Here is an 18,942-nt window from a genome sequence, read left to right as displayed (position 1 = left end):
GACCAATATATGACAAGTACAGCTCTGTTTTTTACCTGTAAATGTTTGTCCAGCAGAGGGCAGTGTTGATTACCATTTAAGGGGCATATTGTTTTTTTTTCAAGTTGTAGTTCTTTAACTATTTATCATATCGTTTTTATATTTTTAAATGCACCCTGTAGGTTTCCATTCGTTCCATTAGGCCTACAAGCCATAAACGGACCCTTACATCTGGCTAGACTCTCTCATTATTTGCAGTAAACATCATTATGCAGTAATTTTGTATGTTACATTAATGATTTAATTTAACAATTAAATAATTGTAATGTGATGCATACATAATGCAAGCACATTTGAAGAGCCTGCCGATTTAAAAGTAGTCTAAAAATACAATACAAGCAAAAGAAATACACCCAAAATGTTCCTTTAACCCTTAGATGCACGAGTGACATTTTGAAAAAAAAAAAAAAATTCCATAGAAAATGCATGCGGGTCATTTTTGACCCACTTATGGAAGCCTGGGGTTGTAATACAAAAACTACAATTTCTTAAAAAGTATAAAATGTCAATTTAAAATTTGAATGGCATGATATCCAAAACATGTTTTTTGAGGAATAGCTGGAATATGAAATGATAATAGAATGTAATTACAAAGATACTTCAAGAAAACCACCTCACCGGGTCAAAAAAGACCCACTCATGCATCTAACGGTTAATTCAACAGTATGAATTAATTTGCAAATTCTAGTTTTATTATGAAGGAATAATCTCCACAGCCCTAGTGATGTTTTTTAATTAATTGTTTTGTCTGACTTTTAATAAATGGTTATCCAAGACATAAATACCCCAAAAAGTATCATATGCGAATCTGGAATCAGAGAATAATATAAGCATTTGTCTAAAAAAAATACCTAAAATGATGGATTCATTTCCAAAACAGTTCAATAATTGTAGCGCCCATTTCCACCACAGCAAAAAAAGATTGAAGCGTAACAAATGTTACAGAATTGCACCTTTTATTAAAACATGCCGGAAAAGAAATCTGAAATAAATAAAACCTACAAACTATAACAAACAAACAAGCAATATTGCACTTGAATAAAAAGTGAGTTCAAACAAAGTCAAAGTGCTTCAATTGCTCATTGTGTACAGTACTGAAAATGTGTTATAAATCAAAAGCTTTTACAACATGATCAAAACTGACTACAGAATAAAAGAATGCTGGTTAACTGGTCTGAACACGACAGCAGCACCACTTAAAGGCTGTCGATAAACATTGATCAATATGACCCATACTGTACACATCATGTCACATCGTTCAGAGGATAGATGGTGTTTGACTCACTTCAATGACACAGACTCACCTTCCCTTCTTTTCAAAATGCTTGAAACTTAAATTCTATAAAACAGGGGTCACAAGATAACGGTTGAATTCCAAAATCACAGACACAACAGAGATCATGTTTAAAACATTAACCTGTGAGGCCCACATTTTGCAAACATCAATAATTAATGGTGAACTGGCCATGTGGCACACGATTATTTAGGATATCTGCGCATGTGGCAACCCATATAACTGGTTATTTTCCTTTCATGGTTGCAGCACGTGGATGTGAGTGCACATCACTGACGACTTAATTGAAGTTATTGCTAGTTTAAAGCATAGACTGTATACATAAAGGTTTAAAGGCCAAAAAAGCTGTTGCATTCTTTATTTATTTAAAAAAAACACATTTGAATTGCATATTTAATCAGAGGATTGTGAGACAGCGAGCCCCAGGGCACAGACGCTTTGTTTAGCAAATGTGTTATTCAGTAGTTGCCTCTCCGTGTCTTTTATTATTGGTTTTACGGTTCTTTTAGTCATGTTGACTCTCTTTGTAGTATTTTTGAACGCCCGTAGTGGATTTGTGTGTTTTTTAAATCAGTGTGTTTCTTTGTAGTTGCTTTTTTCTGTATCTATTTTAGTTGCTTTGTAACTTTTTAAGTCTCTGAAGTTAAAGTTTGCTCTATGTAGTCATTTTAATTGTCTTTTTTGGATAATTTGTGTGTCTTTGAAGTTGATTTGTTTGTCTTTGTACATTTTTTAGATGTGTGTCTCTTGTAGTTGTTTGGTTTCTCTTTGTAGTCATTTAAAATATTTGTGTATTTATTTGGTATCACTTTGTTGTTGGTTTTTGTCTGGACTCATTTTAAGGCTCATAGTTTGGTGTCTCTTCGTAGTTGTTTTGAGTCTTTTAGTTGTTGGTGTCTCGTTGTAGTTGTTTGGTGTCTCGTTGTAGTTGTTTGGTGTCTCTTTGTAGTTGTCTGGTGTCTCTTTGTAGTTGTCTGGTGTCTCGTTGTAGTTGTCTGGTGTCTCTTTGTAGTTGTCTGGTGTCTCTTTGTAGTTGTCTGGTGTCTCTTTGTAGTTGTCTGGTGTCTCTTTGTAGTTGTCTGGTGTCTCTTTGTAGTTGTCTGGTGTCTCTTTGTAGTTGTCTGGTGTCTCTTTGTAGTTGTCTGGTGTCTCGTTGTAGTTGTCTGGTGTCTCGTTGTAGTTGTCTGGTGTCTCGTTGTAGTTGTCTGGTGTCTCGTTGTAGTTGTCTGGTGTCTCGTTGTAGTTGTCTGGTGTCTCGTTGTAGTTGTTTGGTGTCTCGTTGTAGTCCCCTCATGTTTCTTTGTGGTCATTTTGAGTCTCTTCCTGGGTCGAACATGTGAAACCTGACCCTATGGCCTGTGGCCGGTAAGCCTGATCAGTAATCAATCCATGCTTTTAGGCTGATATGGTGCACATATTTCGCAATTCAGGGTGAGATCCTAGTAAATCTTTAAATTTGTGAAGAGTAGATCTTTGTACAAGCCAGTGAGCAAACAGCAGATACAGTAACACATGAAATATACAGACAGCGACCCATAAGTACAGTGTATCGGGTCAGAACAACAGAGAGGGGTACAACAGTACATCAATAACGTTTTACAGTATTTGTCTGAGGCCTTGTCTTCATAGATGTGATTTTCAATTGGAAGGACGATGCATTGGGTTTACCGTCAAACAGCGAGAGGCACTAAGCCCTGGGACGAGGCAGCGGGGGGGGCGGTGATGGCCGTCAGGGTACCAGGCTTCAGTCCATTCACCGACCTGCTGCAAACACAGTTACAAGAGTTACATTAAACCAGGAAGGTCTCAGAAAGAACAGTGTTGCACAAATGACCTTAACCAGCCACTGTCATACTAACATGACGTATTAGGCAAAGCCTCCATAACATTTCATTGAATACCACTTCATTAAGGCAGTTATGATTAAACAAGCTGATAATTATGGAAGCCCATTTCTGCCAGGAAAATGTAGGAATGACAAAAATAAAAATACTCATTATTTTTAGAGATAGATACATAACTTATGTATAAAATGAAAAAACAAGACCTAAACTTTGATTAAAAATAATGTTTTAATAATTTCACAAATGCATCTTATTTAATTTATGTGAATGTAGCATTTTTGAAAAACTGACGGGATTGCATTTGACTTTGTTTTATGTTTCTTTGAATGGATATGATTTCATGTGACGAATCATGATTGAAAACTAACTTAGTATTATGATGATGGTAATGACAGTTTTAAAAATTTTTATTTTCCTGGCAGAATTGGACTCCCGTAATAAAAGGGAAAGGAATTGGAAATAAAAGAAAAAACTGCTTAAATTGTCGGATATATCCCTTCTTAATGTCTCTATCATTCACAGAGGAGCCTGCAGCTAGTAGACAGAGATGACGCATTTCAAACAAAGTTATGTGTCTGAAGCTAAAAATGGAACTCAAATGCAGAAAGTGGGAAGGAAGCTGCAGCGTTATCCTATCTGACCGGTTACACTGGTTTCTTTTGTCGGTCACAACTATGACCAGAATCCCTTTGTTTGCTTTAGGCCTGAGTCATGACTCTGGAACGCACCATTCAGAGCTGGAATGAACGACCTAATAAAATGTAAATAAAGAAAATTGGCGAGCTATAGGCCTGGTTTGAACTACTAAGAGTTTCTGAATACCAAGGCAATTTTACACTTTTAATACCCTAGTTTCACAAAGTTAAAAGCTTTATTTTATTTTTTAGGATTATTCAAAGTATGCCAAACTTCTATATACATCAGTGTTAAAAAAACATTGTCTAAAAGGTTGAGAAGTTCTATATTTTAGATCATGAAATACCTGATCAATGAATACATGAACACTTTGGTCATTGATCAAAAAGGTATCAAGGTTCAACCCTAAGCCCTATTCTAATTATACTTCCCTCTATTACAATCAGTAAGACCTCCTGACCTTCCTGAAGGTTAGTGGTGTACATATCAAACGCCCTGCTCTGATAGCAGAAGGACAATGACCTTGTTGTGTATTTATCTCAATATGCAGACTCTGCCTCTTTACAGTAGTTCTCCCTCACACAGCAGAAACACAGTCACATCATCACGCTGCCAGCCTCTGCTCTCACTATCCGCCTCACACAACAACAAACTGCAGATACAAGCAGCATAAAAAGTGCCAAAAACATCGGATTACGTTTTAAGGAATATTTAGATTTAACTAAATGTATATTCTTCCTCTGTGTCATATTGCCAACGGTGGATTAATCCTTTGCTGAAAATAGTCCCCAACAAATGCACTATTTCATCCTTTTTCTTTGGTACTAAGCCTTTTTTAGCCACACTAACTGCATTGTCACTCCACAAAATGTTGCCGTGACCTAAATATAACAACTTTTGGATGTATTGGTGTAAAACTTAAAATATTGATGGGTCCCAAATGATGGATCCTTCTGACTTAGGTGATTCCTCGACTTCTCCTCCAGCATACTATGAGGTACCATTTTGGTTTGGAGTGAAAGTCGCTATTTTTTCCGATTCAATACTTTGATTTATGACTTTATACCTGCAAAACGTACACATCAGCACTCCACAATCTACAATCTTAAATCTCAGCATGCATACACATCAGCATTGTCATTGTGAGTATTTTAGCATTTCGCTCAAAGAAGACTTCACGTGACAAACGCCTTTTCTTTTATTATTCAAATCCAGCTGTCACCAGACGTACCCATATTTGAAAAAATAAATCTTATTATGATATAAAATAAAGCTTTATTATGCTTTTATCCTTAGGTATAATCAAACGTAGAAAACTAAAAAGGACTCTGTTTGGTTTAAAACTCTCTTTGTTAATAATAAATGGTTATATGTAGGATCAAAACAAACAACAACTCACACTAGTAGGAAAGAGATCTATTCAGTCAGCTTAGAGTTAGAGAGACATTAGAAATATTCCAGCACCATTACATTTCACCACCACCACAATCACAAAGTTAGTGGCTGGGGAGTCATCTTCTAGCCCGCAGTCATGGTTAATGTCTATGAGCTCTACATGGAGAAAGAGGTTTGTTATAATCAGCAGCAGCATGCGTTAGTGTACCCTGACACTCAGGGAACAGGAGGAGCCGTCATTACCCAGAATCAATGAGGGGAATGTGACCTTCTCAGTCCTGCTGGGAAGAAACACACTCTCCTCCTTAGTCATCCACCAGACACAATACATATCACATGACCTCTCATCAATGGTGGAAGAAGTATTCTGATGCTTTACTTGAGAAAAGTACTTCTGCAAAACTGCTAAAATACTCATAGTAGTCATTTTTCAGGAAAAGGGATGGAAAATTGTAATTTGAAAGTAACTAAAGCTTTCAATTAATGATGTGAAATTAAAGTAGATGTTTGCACATATTGAAAATACTCAAGAAAATAACCTTGAATTTGCACTCAAGTAGAGGACTTGAATAAATGTACTGCTTACATTTCCCCATCTTCTTTTTACCATATAACACTCGTAATGCATCCTTTAAACTAATCTGACTGGAATTAGATCTTGACATTACATTGCAAGATTCTTGTCTATAATCATCCCTGTCTGGATTTAAAGAGATACAACAGGTAGTAAAAGGCAGATACATTTTGGTTTCACTCACGCTTTGTCAAAATACGACGTGTGGAGTGATTGTGAGTAGTTAGCCGTGTTTGCGTTGAGCACGTTGCCGTTGTCCAGAGTGTACGCCTTCCTCGCTTTCTGGTCCTTGGCAAAGTTCCTGCAGGCGGCCAGCTTCGACTCCAGAGCCTGAGGTGGAGACATTCAAATAAATAAGAGATGAAGGAAAGATGGGGACTTTCTAGAGAAAGGGAAAACCTGAAAACAGGAAGTCTGGAGGACTGACTCACCCCGACTTTCCGCAGTAAATCACTGACGATGTTGAGGGCTGATATTCTGGCAGAAGGAGTCAACGGAGTGTTGCTGCCAAAGCCGTTTGATAGACCTGTACAGAGACAGTAAAGAAAGAAAAGTGAAATAAATATATTATTCACTTAATTACTACTGCCTATAAAAACATGGAGGTGTTTACTCGGTAGTAAAAAGCTAAATGACATTTCAGAGACTTACTGTCTGGATGAATCTTTATTTTGTGTCATGACCAGTGTTGGAAATAATAATCAGTGCACAGGTCATTTTTTACTATATCTTTTCAATGTAGTCCTCTTTTTAAAATAACAATAATACTGAGGTGCACTGCATCTTACTGTATTACCAAATATGATGTCAAAAGAGGGCATTGTTCATCAGGAGAGTATCCAAAAAGTGTTTTCATTTGTTCTTCATATTTATTTATAGTACCATCAATTGTTAAAGTTTTCCCAATATTCATGAATAATTAAAGAGGAAAAAATATGCATTCATCCATAAAAAGGGTGTGGCATATAACAATTCAATTTGAAAAGGCACTCGAGTTCATTATGAATGTAGCTATAACTGCTACATGCTCAACTATGTCCACCAGCTGTGTCATTGTGCTGTTTGCAGCTGAGCTGGTAGTGTGCTGTGGCTTTAACAGAATGTCTCTGATAACATCACTAACACTGAACTGAAACCACTGAATCACTGGATGATAAAATGCTCCGTAGAGCTGAGAGAAACTGCAGAGTCACTACAAGGGGGCCTTTCACATGTGATCCATTATCAATATAGAAATATTGATCATAGCAGCTCAGAGGATAGAAATGAATGATCTTATACAAGATACCAGACATCCTGAGGAAAGCAAGTGTGAAGATGATACATATTAACCCTTCTTAACCTTCCACTCTGATGTATTATTGTCTACAAAGTCAACGGATACATATATTTTGTTACTGATTTTTTTAAGTGATTAACCTTCCCCCTTCAAAATAAGTTAAAACATAGATTAAAACTAATAAATTGCATTAAAATAAAACAAGGAAAGATAAGGAAAGATTAAAATAAAATAGAAACAAATGTAGATAATTTCTTCCCCCTCAGAGACCAGATGCACTTCTTTATTTTTCATAAGAAACAAACAAATGAAAATGTTCCCCATCTTTAAGTGCATGACAAATAAATAAAGGTGCATCTCCATCTTCATGATGAGATGCATTCAAGGGAAGTGGGCTGCTTCTACCTGCGGGGTTGGCGAAGGCGTTGTCCAGACCTTTATCCACTGGGGTCGCAGGCAGAGAGAGGGAGGCCTGGGCAGCCGTGTCCATCTTCTCAGTGTCCTCTGTGGGGGAACTCAGGGCGGACATCCTGCTCACATCTGTGTTCCTCTCTCGCACAGCCAGCTCCTGCCGCAAATCTACCAAGACATTCAAAGTAAAGGAACATTTTGCAGCTCTTCCGCCCTTCAGACTTAGAATGAGGGAAAGCAGATATTTGAAATGGTTGGAGGGGAGCAGCAGTATGTTAATGTCGTGTGATTGACAGCGTGGCTCATTAGTAAAAACCTGGTCAATAATCACCTCTGGCTTCATCCTTAAATCTTTGCACAGAGAAAAGAAGAGACTCCTTCTCATCCAGCTCGCTCTCCAGGAAGGCGTTCCTCTCGATCGCGAGGTTCATACGCTGCTCGAAGTTCTCCAGAGACACGATGGTAGCTCTGAGGAAGGAGGTAAAAAAAAAAAAAGCAATGTTGAGATTGACATTTTATTAATTCAATATCCTCACGGGGGCTCCTTTCTGTATGTCTTTAACACTCATTAATCATTATTCAAGTATGTATAAGAGATCAATATGTGCAGCATTGATTGAATTAAGTTCAAGGAAAGCAAGCAATTGAATTTAAGATAAGATAAGATGGACCTTTATTAATCCCTGTGAGGAAATTCAGTTCCCCACGGGGGTTCATATTTGACCCATACAGTATGTTAATTGTAACAAAGACTGTTTCCATGTAGATTAAACGGGGATCACAAAGAAACTGATTTGACGGTGGAAAAACACATTTTGTTAAAGAAACATTTTGGATGCAATATTGTATATCCTGTCTCATCCTTATAATACAAAAATAAATCTTATTTAGTGATCCATAAAAAAGCTTTTATATATTTTTCTATCTTGTTCTCAATATATCGCTCATTGGTGTTTCAATGACTGTTTGCAGCGGTTCAGTTTGAACTCATTTGATTATGCGTGTTATCCCTTTAAAGCCTAACCGCAAATTAGCATTGGCTAGAAGTCCTATACACCTTGCATTGTTTACATTTTATTTAAATATCAAATCGCCTGTAAGTAGTATCCGTGTCATATAGATGAATACATTAAATTGTATTCAATTATATACAAATACATCTCGTCTATGGTGCATTGCGCTCATAATAAAGAAACAAATCTTCATCTGGTGACAAGAATCAATCCAATGTAACTCAGGAACATCAAATGCTTAACAGAGAAATGATATAGTCAAATAAAGAAGCGATTTTTTATTTGTTTGAAATGTGAGCCCTTTCACACCTTTTGGCTCTCTCCAGGTCATCGTTGGACTGCTCCAGCTCCCGGACGTATTTGTGGAGCTGATCTTTGATGCTGCGTGTCTGGCCGAGGTCGTCCTCCAGCATGGAGATCTGCTTGTAGCTCTGAGAGTACTGCTGCTCAAACCTCTCCTGAAGAAGAGGAGGAAGAGGAGAAAGAGAAGAGGATGAAGACAGACAGCACATTATTGATCGCATGTGTTCAATCTGGGACACGTCGGGCAGGAGACGTGATTGAACAGCTCCAGACACACACCACCGACATGCTTTCATACATTTTTCAGTGCTCCCCTTCATTTCCCCAGTTAGGCAGCGGATGTGGAGTGTGACCTAAATATCTACCAGCTCCGAGACAATCAGCTCAATAAATACCGCCGGGCCCGTTTGTGTCTGACCTACATCTGCTGCTTCAACTGCAGCCACACAGGAGTCTTTTTACTCCAGTCTCACTCAGCACATGCCAGCAGTTACACAAGTCACATTAAGAACACGTTGTGTGCTGTGATGTGACTTTTGTACGGGGGACCTTGAGGTGCGAAACACAAGCAAGATAAGATTAAACATGTTATCGACTGAGAAAACGGAGCAACACATTTGTTTTAACCCACAACATTCAAAACAACAATTCTCCAGTGTTGTTTTTGGAATGAAATGGTTTTCTAGATTTGAATTATTTTGCAAAATGCTGTGTTTTTTTTAAATACTGTTTTGATAAGATTATATTTTCCTATGTTGTGTTTTCTTAAAAATGGTAATTTCTTTTTGTGAATTCCCGTTTCAAATATTGAGTTTCCTGCATTTTGTGAAATAGTATTGTGTTAGATACGCTTTCTTGATTTCTTACAGTTTCACTAATGCTGTTGTGTTTTCACCTTTATGCCACCGTAGATTCTTAATCAAAACTGCAGACAATGGATGAAATGTATAATGAACACAACATCATTTTTCTAAAATGTTGCCTTTTCTCAAAGCTCGTATTCTTTCTGAAATTGTGTTTGTACGGAACACAGTGGGTAAAACCGTTTGAGCCAATAGTATCATGAAAATCAAAAACATATTCACAAAAAGCAATTGATGTTGTTGGAAATACTATCACTATTCTCCAACAGACAAATGATCCACCTGATGTGTGGAACCTGAAACCTGACAGACACTTTGGCTCACAAACATCTCATCCCAGCTGGAAACATGGACACACAAATGGGCATCCCGCCTTCCTGTAATTATGGCGCGAGAATCAGACACAACCTGATGCATTATGTATGAGAGACAAACAGTGTGCAGCCAGCTTAGGACAGAGCAGTGTTGGTGGGTAAGTACTGACAGGTGTATCAGCACTTCCTGGGGTGAGATTAACATTTAGATTGCACGTGGACTCACAGACTATATCAACTCCAGGGTTCCACTGAGGCAAAAAAAGGAGTTGGAGTTAGGCCTCCGACAAGCAGAGACACACACAAATTCTATCATTATACACACTTTTTTTGTTGTGCGTTGGACAAGGTTTGATCCACACATTTCCCATGACCTTTTACATACAGTAAAACCATAATGGCAAAGCTGCAGGTGCACAAAAAAACAACAAAATAAGTGCTGAGTGCATCCTGGGGAGCAGCAGCTGTTACAGAGGGACTGTTACCCAAGAGACTGCACTCAAGGACGGGTGGTGATATAAGGAATACAAAAAAACATCAAATATTAATTTCAAGGGAGATATGCAATTTGTTCTTGATTCAGAGCCTACAGTACAACGAGAGATATTTTTACAAATATTGTTTTCAAGACAGGACGCATATCTTCGCTTTTTCTGGGGAAATGATCATGGGTTTTTGGAGAATAAAACATATATATCAAAATGATTAAAGACTTATCCAGTACTGCTTTTTCAAATAAAACAATGAATAGTTTAGTCAATAAAATGTAAACAAATGATGAAATCCTGCAATTTTTGATTGAGGACAAAGGGACCTCTCAATATTCCTCTTTCAAATGAACCAACGTATCTCTTTCACAATGAACATAACTAGTCCTAGCTCCAAAAGTTGCAAAAATCAGCAGATATATCAAATCCTCATTTAAATATTATATTTAAATGAGGATTTAGCTGGATCTTGCAACAGAGAGTGCTAACGTTAGTTCATCTGTGTCAAATCTTAAAGCTAACATTGACTGACTTTTGCAAACACACTAGCTAGCTAATTTTCTTAATGCTTAACATTAGGTAAATATCTAATCTTAGCTAAATCAAATATAAAAACATTAGACAGTGCCCTCTTGAGAGAAGAACTTGATATAAGGTCATACCATTGGAAACACTTGCTACGAGTCATCTTTAATACGTTTGTTGTCAGTTAGCATTGTATACTTTATATACTGTATTATATTATATGATCCAATCATTCTAAACTGGAAGGATAATACCGACTCAAACACATGTTTATATTTGTATGCATATAAATAACTTCGCTGTATGAAACCAACATGTTAACAGCTCAGTTCAGATCAGATGGACATATTAGACACACATTCCCACATCCTCTTCCTCCTGCAGTTACCTTGAGCGAGTCCACCTCACTCTTGAGTCTGTGGTTCTCCGACTGCAGGTCCTTCATGCGGTGCTCGGCCTGGGCCAGCTGTGCCTCCAGCTCGGCCTCCAGCTCCCGGCTCCCCTCCTGAAACTCCAGCAGCTCCTCCTGCGCCTCCTGACAGCTGAGGGCACACAGAGGAGGAGAGGCCATTAGACAACAGGCCTAGACAGAAATGGGTCGGTGAGAGCCACGGGAGGCACGGCATGTGGCTGCATCCATTGTTATTTATATTTTGTTATCCTAAATAGGCTCTGACCCAGAAACAAATTCAACAAACTAAAACATGATAATCAATACAGTATGTTTTTGAGTGGCAGGTCATCAATCATGGGATGATGGGAATTGTCACAGTATGTACGAATTTAAACAGCAGGGGTTGGCCATCGATTCTTCAAATGATCAACCGTCAATATCATCAATATCAGTGGTGGATCCTGATCAAGTACACCCTACAGTACTTAAATACACATCTGAGGTACGTATTTTTCTTTGTATATACATATATCTTTTAATCAGAAAAACTGACCCAAAAAAAAGACATAACAAGACGTTTAAAGTCATCACCCTGGAATATTCTAAACTGGAATAGATATTTATTTTACAATTTTTTCAAAATGTTTAATATTTTCATTAATCGATAATGAAAAAAATCAATAGTTTCAAACCAAAATGTATGCATCTGATTTTGTAGCAGATCATGCTGCATTTGATACATTTCATTTGACATCTAACGACAACAAACAAAAACTGACTGGCATTCCTCTTTATTCAGTTGGACTGATCTCTGACATTTCATTCAGCCACACAGGACATGTGATCACTGAACAGCTTAAACACAAAGTGCAGGTTACGTAAGTGTGGATACTGCCACGGATGAACACACACACACGCAGAGCCGGCTGTCTAAAAATGGAAACCATCATGTGAGTGAAAGTGCTGGAGGTGGCACAGAGCCAGAAAACCCATGTCCACAGCCTGTGTTCAGCCGCTGTGGAGAGACTCAGAGACTCAGAGACTCGCTCTGAACTGATTCACAACGTTTGGCTGGGACTCATTCTCAAACTGGTGCTTCCTCTTCAGTTATAATCTTTACTCAAAATACTCCAGTGCATCCGGGGGAATCCTCAGTAAGCAGAGGAACATTTTCTTGATGCAAAATGCTTCTTTTTGCTTGTTATACACAACTTTGCTCTATTTGGTGACTTTTCTCAAAGATAAATGCACAACGGCTTTAAATGAGTTCTAGTTCCAAGGGGTTCACAAAACTAAAATGCGTCATAAATGCTACTACTAAAAGATGAGTTATTTTATTTTTAGATCTGCCAAGCATTAGCCTGTGTTGAGATAATGTGTTCGATCATGTGTGCGAGTTCGTACTGTGTGTGTGCGCGTGTGTGTATCTGACCACAGATGCCGAAATGGGGAAAATAAAAGAATCACAACAAATATCCCAATATTGATATTGCAACAAAATGGTATGGTTGAATATTGCTTGACTGTTGCTTTCACAAAACATTAAGACATTTTTTACAAAAAAATCCAAGTTACGTGGACATTGTGCCTAGGTGGGTAATCAAAGGGTAAATGGACTGCATTTATGAAGCACATTTCTGGTCTTTAGGACCTCTCAAAGCACTTTTACATTTACAACTCATCATTCACCCATTCATAAACATTCATACAGAGGCCGCCATACTGGGGGCCACCTGCTCAATGAGACTAACACTCTCACACCATTGGCCGAACCACTGGGAGCAACTTGGGGTTAATTATCTTGCCCAAGGAAACATCAACATGTTGACTGTAGGGGCTGGGATCGAACCCCCAACCTTGCGATTGGTAGACCACTCAACCACAGTCGCAAAAAGGCAAATAATAGAACAGCTAGAACAGTCTGGTTACTTCCAAAGAAATACATCCATATACTGTAATGCAGCCTTTAGGACCAGGAAATACTCATTCCATAATACAGTACAATACTGTACGATATCCAACATTGAAGACAATATCAAGTCTCATATGCCGATATCGATATCATATAAATATATATTGCCTGGATATATCAGCCTAATATGTATTTCTGATCATTAATGACAGAAAGGACCTCTCCTGATTTTTGTGATTCACAATTTATAAAAAATACGACTTTTTTATACTATCATTGACAGCCAACTCGTTTATCAACCTGTTATCAGGGGCCTCAAATGAGCCATACCCAGCTTGTTGCAGGCCTATTTAGAAATGTGTGAACAGGAGTATCTGCAGATTAATCCGATACCTGATTGGCTATTAGGGCTGAACGATTAATCGATTTTAAATCGAAATCGCGATTTTAAATGATGCGATTATCAAATCGCAAAGCCTGCGATTTAAAAAAGAAAATACACACCAATCAGAAGTGCTGTGCTCCACATGTACCAGCCATTGTTAACCAATCAGAAGTGGCCCATGATAGTAGGTGATAGACAGATTGATCCAATCACCTGCCAAGTATTTTTGAAATACTTTTCCAAAGTGCTTCCAATGGAGCTTTCCTAGATGGTGAAACAAACCATCTGAGTCAGGTTAGTAATGCTCCATCACATGTTTCTATTACAGGGTGAATCTGAAACTGAAGCTTGACTTTAAAGCAACCCAACGGAAGTTTCATGTAAGTTTAGTTCTTTCACTCGTAGCTCGGGCTGCAGGGTGCTAGAGACGGGAGCACGTTGATACGACCTTCCTAGCCGGAGATATGGCCTCATTTTACAATAAACTTCTGTTGGGTCGCTTAAAAACAGATATCGCAAATCGAATTGCAATCGCAATATCTGTCAGAAAAATCGCAATTAGATTATTTCCCCAAATCGTGCAGCCCTATTGGCTATCATACCATCCAAGCAAGGGACGATACAAGACAAAAACATTTTTGGTTGAGTTATCTTGGCCTCCGCTTTGACTGCTATGAAGCTGGGAGGGGCAAATGAGTGACATTCAACTCTTCTTTGTTTAGGGGGAGAACGTGACACACCTGCAACAGATCTGCATTCTACTGGAGTGAGCTTTTCTAGGTCCCTATTGTTAAATCTGCTAATACAATCATGCAATGTAGGAATCTTTTAGTACACTACTGTCTTTGAAACTTAATGTGGCTAAAGTTAGTTTAACACTAAACACCTTAATAATACAAGACCTCATAGCATGAATAGATGTATAGAAGAAAACACTTACTGTACATCACAAACAGGATGGATGCAGCCTTGATTTGAAAGGAAGCTCATTGTCTAGAGATTACATAACTGGGTGTAGGCCTGACTCTGCTTCCTTTAGCAAAGCGGGTCGAGATGTAATCACTTCTTAATCAAGTGATGTCTTGTAAAATACGATTATATTTTGGAGCTAATTTTAGCAGCCTTTACATCATTAAAATGTTGAACAGCAAAAGCAGCAGCTGCCCAGTTACATAAAGCCATTCAAAGATGGGACAGCACAGACATATGAAAGCCCTTTATGTTTTATGTGAAACATGAGCCATCACTTTGGGAAATAAAGGGACAGGTTTCCATTGCAGCTCTCAATGCTTGTCCCACATAAAAAAAGTCATTGGATATGTCAAGGCTGGCGTTTGATTGAAAGACAAAGAATGGGCGACTGAAACCCAATGACAAGACAGCAGATCAAACATTCCTCAGGTGATGTATTCCCACTGTGATGAGCGGCCGTTCCCACAGACACAAAGACACCGGTGTTTCCATCAGAGCCTGGGATCTAAACCGCCACTCAGCGGTACAATCAGTGACTCAAATGTAGCCCGATTCATTACAAAGGTTTTGGATAGGGTTAAGGTCAAGTTCTTTCACACTAAACTGGGAAAAAACTTGTCTTTTTGGAGCTGGCTTTGTCATGTTGCCACAGAAAAGGGATGAACACAACCACAAAGAAACATTATTGTCCAATAGAAGATATCTCTTTGTATGTGGAAGCATTTAGATTGAACTTGTTTTGGACTAAAGTGCGCAAACCAGGGAAAACAGACCAATACTCAGGTGTCTACATACGTTGCCTACTTTTGGCCATTCAGTGCATTCACATTTGATTGATTATAAGTTTATATGTTCTACTGAAATGTGGCAGTTAGTAGCCAATTGTGAGAGCATGGTGTTCAGATTTAAAAGGTATGATTTTTACAATCAAATAAATACTGTTGCAGCTGCATTAAAAAGAAAAACGTTAGCATTTTGGAATCATTATTGTTGTGCAGATTTGAAGATGAATGGTCAGAAATACGTTGACTTTTGGCCCCATAGCACGAGTCAAGCTTCACAAAACCTAGATCCTACATTTCCCACAATGCAACTGCAAGTAATATCTTTATTAACTAATTCCCTGCTCTCATTTTTCAAACTCTATGCCCCAGTTTTGAATCCAAGCTGTGCAGATAAAGCGTGTTTTTTGCATGGGGGGCATTGTCATGTTGAAGAAAAAAGGAACACAAACGGTTACAACAAAGCTCACTATTGTTGTCATGTGGAACAATGGGGACAAGCCCAGATCATAAACAGGGGTGTCTACACATTATACCATAATGTAGGACACAAAAGGACAAGATAGAGGATGTCTTTGAGTTGTTGACAAAAACAAAAACTATGGAGTAATGTTGGTTTTATCCTTTATACAAAACAACACAATATGAGTCAGTTTACATACCCGTTCTTGTACTTGAGAGAAAGAGCCTTCCAGAAGTTAATTTCCTCGTCTTTCGAGGAGAATTTTGGTATCATATCTGTTTCCATGGCAAACAAATCTGGAAGGGAAGGAATAAGAAAACAACAGTGATTACAATGAGATAAAACGGCCAGGTTTATCTCTCAGAACTGAAACAAACTCATTCAATGTTCCAATAGCTTGAGATCTTAGTCTATAAAGACACGAGTGAGAAACTCACAGCTAGGAATTCATCATCAAAAGAGCTCCCTGCTGATTCACAGAGACCCTGAGGAGTTCCCCTCACAGAGAACCACACTCTGCTCTCCAAGGTTTGAACAAAACAGCCTTTTGGATTTGATATTGGCCTTCCATAAGATCAAATAAATCTAAGCCTGGCAAAACAAGGGCCCTTCTGACATTACACAAGACAACAAATCTGTTACTAAGTTAAAAATGCAACCGAGTGCTGCCTGATCTGTTCCCAGAGGTAACATTGGGGCCCGAAGCCTCGTTTATACTGACTCATAATTAGAGAGGAAACAAGAATTTAACCCCTAAACACCCAACTCAATGCAGCAGCAGATGGGAACACGCCCAACTGAGAAACCAGAACATTTTTTGTCAACATTAATCAATCCCTTTGACTTAAAGTGGACCTATCATGCTATATTTGAATAATATAGTGTAGGACCATACCTATATAAGGCATATTTATACTTTTTTTTTTTCAAAATACCAAACAGATCATGCATTTCAGCCATGCCTCATTTTGCTCAATTTGCACTATTTTAGCTCTGTTTTTGCTCTTTCCATTTTGTGTCCCCAGCTGACTGAACGGGAATCAAAAGAGATGTTTACCTGTAAACCAAACAATTAAATGGTATGGCCAGAGGTAGCAAGTCAGTCAGTATACTTACTAATGTTCAGTATTTAACTATTTGTACTTTTCAGAGGTATATTGTATTTTTGTTACTTTGCAGATTCGTTTTAATTATACAGTACATAATATAATCAACAAATACATGATTATATATTATAACAGGTTAAGATGACACTTTATTGAGTAGAAAATGCCCAGCTACAAAGCTGTATATGAAATAAGTTATATTATATCAATGTTATCCTACAGTGAAACCAATCTTCTCATGTACTGTAACTATATGCAAGAAGGATATATAAGCATATTTTCCAAAACGTTGTTATCTCGTGGATGTTTGATTATGGACAACACTTCTACAGTACATAAGCATCGCAGAGACTGGTCAGAAATAATAGGGAGAAATTATTATATTCAAAACAGCAAACCAAGAGTTAAAATTAGAACAGCAAATAAGAATTCCAGAATGCACTACCTAACTATTGTGCAGGTCCAAAAACTGAAATAAACCTTAATAAGAATGGTATGTGATTATTAAAGTGTATGGTATGAGAAGGATAACAAGGCATCAAGGCCAGCAGGGGCTCAAGTGTCACAATAAATACTGCTGACTTCTAGCATCATGGTGAAAATGTCCTTGACACAATAAAAATCCTTTACAACAACTGAAGGACAAGGGAAGGCAATCTGGCCTTCAAAAACTCAAACAGAAAAGTCATTAACCATAAAGAGAGCTTGTCTGCTCTTAATGTCACTGACTTCTTTTATGTTGCCCAAACATATCTTTCTATTTTTCCTGAATAATTCAGCTTCAGATTACATTCAACCAGCAGCCCACAGGGAAACTATAATGTTATTACAGTAGAAGAGAATGCATCACATGCCATTTCGATAGCATCATAAAGAGGGCCAGGTATGCCCCCTACATAAAACACAAACACTGTTAATATTTTGCAAGAGGATGATTTATTTTATTTATTTCCTGTTTTCTCTTTTTGATAATTGGAACAGTCCTAAAACAGAGAGAATAATTACAAAAAAAACGTTTCCTTCATGTTAACTGAATTGACCTACACATTTCGATATTATAAGGAATATATTATAGGATTTAAAAAACATTGTGTTTTATAAGACTGGCCTACACTTTAAAATCTTCTTTAGACATACTGATTTAATTTCCAAATGAGAAATGACCCTGTTGAACACTGACCATATGGTAATCTGGTTGACTAATTATAACATTAGTCACCTGGCAAACAAATTAAAATAGTTGAATTGATGCATTAAAAATACCATACTTTTGTATTGAGTAATTAATTACCCTTTATATATACAGTCTATCTATGGTAATTACATAAAACAGGACAAGAATGACACCAGGATTGGCGTCTAACAGCACAAACATGATGCTGAGCTCAGCTGTCAAAACTGGGTGTGCAAACAAGCCGTGAACCGAACAAACGACCAGCTGCAGCCGACGACATGTTGGCTCTAGTGTTTTAATTGAACTGGTTTCCAAATGAAGACAAAATACAATGAAATCAAAAGCATTTAGTACCTGAACATCGCCCCAAACAGTGATGTTTATCAGTCCATTATTCCCGCTTGTGTGAGCTGCTGAGGCCGAGCTTCTTCTCTGATGTCTGATGATCTGTGCTGACTCCTCTCAGTGGGGAATTTAATGGAGAGTCCACCCTAAATATGAATATTATTAATCCCGATATGTGTGACTCAGGTTGGATAAAAGTGTGACATATTAAACTATTGTATTCTCTTTTTAAGACTGGGAAAATACATGTGGATAAAGCTATTGAAAACAACCCTGGAAAGAAACAGATTTTAGGGTGGATTTCCTTAGCACTCACTTGCTCTGTTGTGTTCACGAGCTTCACTGCTGCACACAAACTGCGCATGATCACGCATTATAACAAATAACGTAAAATAAGTCAATATCAAGTTAGCACCATCTGCTGCTCATCG

General features: G+C 37.9%; 1 protein-coding gene across 5 annotated transcripts; it reads right to left on the bottom strand.

The window, feature by feature from the left end:
* Positions 1 to 978: 978 nt before the first annotated feature.
* On the bottom strand, positions 979 to 18,604 carry ndel1a (nudE neurodevelopment protein 1-like 1a). 5 transcript variants are annotated; one of them, XM_034119144.1, is made up of 10 exons: positions 18,521 to 18,604; positions 16,086 to 16,182; positions 11,367 to 11,520; positions 8,795 to 8,943; positions 7,804 to 7,940; positions 7,467 to 7,640; positions 6,214 to 6,308; positions 5,967 to 6,112; positions 5,452 to 5,486; positions 2,909 to 3,097 (listed from the first exon to the last, which is right to left on the bottom strand). In XM_034119144.1, exons 2-10 carry the CDS (start codon positions 16,169 to 16,171, stop codon positions 3,087 to 3,089), a joined length of 987 nt encoding a protein of 328 aa, XP_033975035.1. In that variant the 5' UTR covers positions 16,172 to 16,182; positions 18,521 to 18,604; the 3' UTR covers positions 2,909 to 3,086. The 5 variants fall into 5 exon arrangements, with proteins under 5 accessions (XP_033975033.1, XP_033975035.1, XP_033975034.1 ...); XM_034119143.1 differs by having other exon boundaries at positions 2,948 to 3,097; positions 5,452 to 5,489; XM_034119145.1 differs by having other exon boundaries at positions 3,005 to 3,094; positions 5,452 to 5,489.
* Positions 18,605 to 18,942: the final 338 nt, after the last annotated feature.

This window comes from Trematomus bernacchii, unplaced genomic scaffold (genome assembly GCF_902827165.1).
Source record: "Trematomus bernacchii unplaced genomic scaffold, fTreBer1.1, whole genome shotgun sequence".
Classification (NCBI taxonomy): Eukaryota; Metazoa; Chordata; class Actinopteri; order Perciformes; family Nototheniidae; genus Trematomus; species Trematomus bernacchii.
The sequence above is the reverse complement of the archived record's forward strand: the minus strand, read 5'-3'. Positions and strand labels throughout refer to the sequence as shown.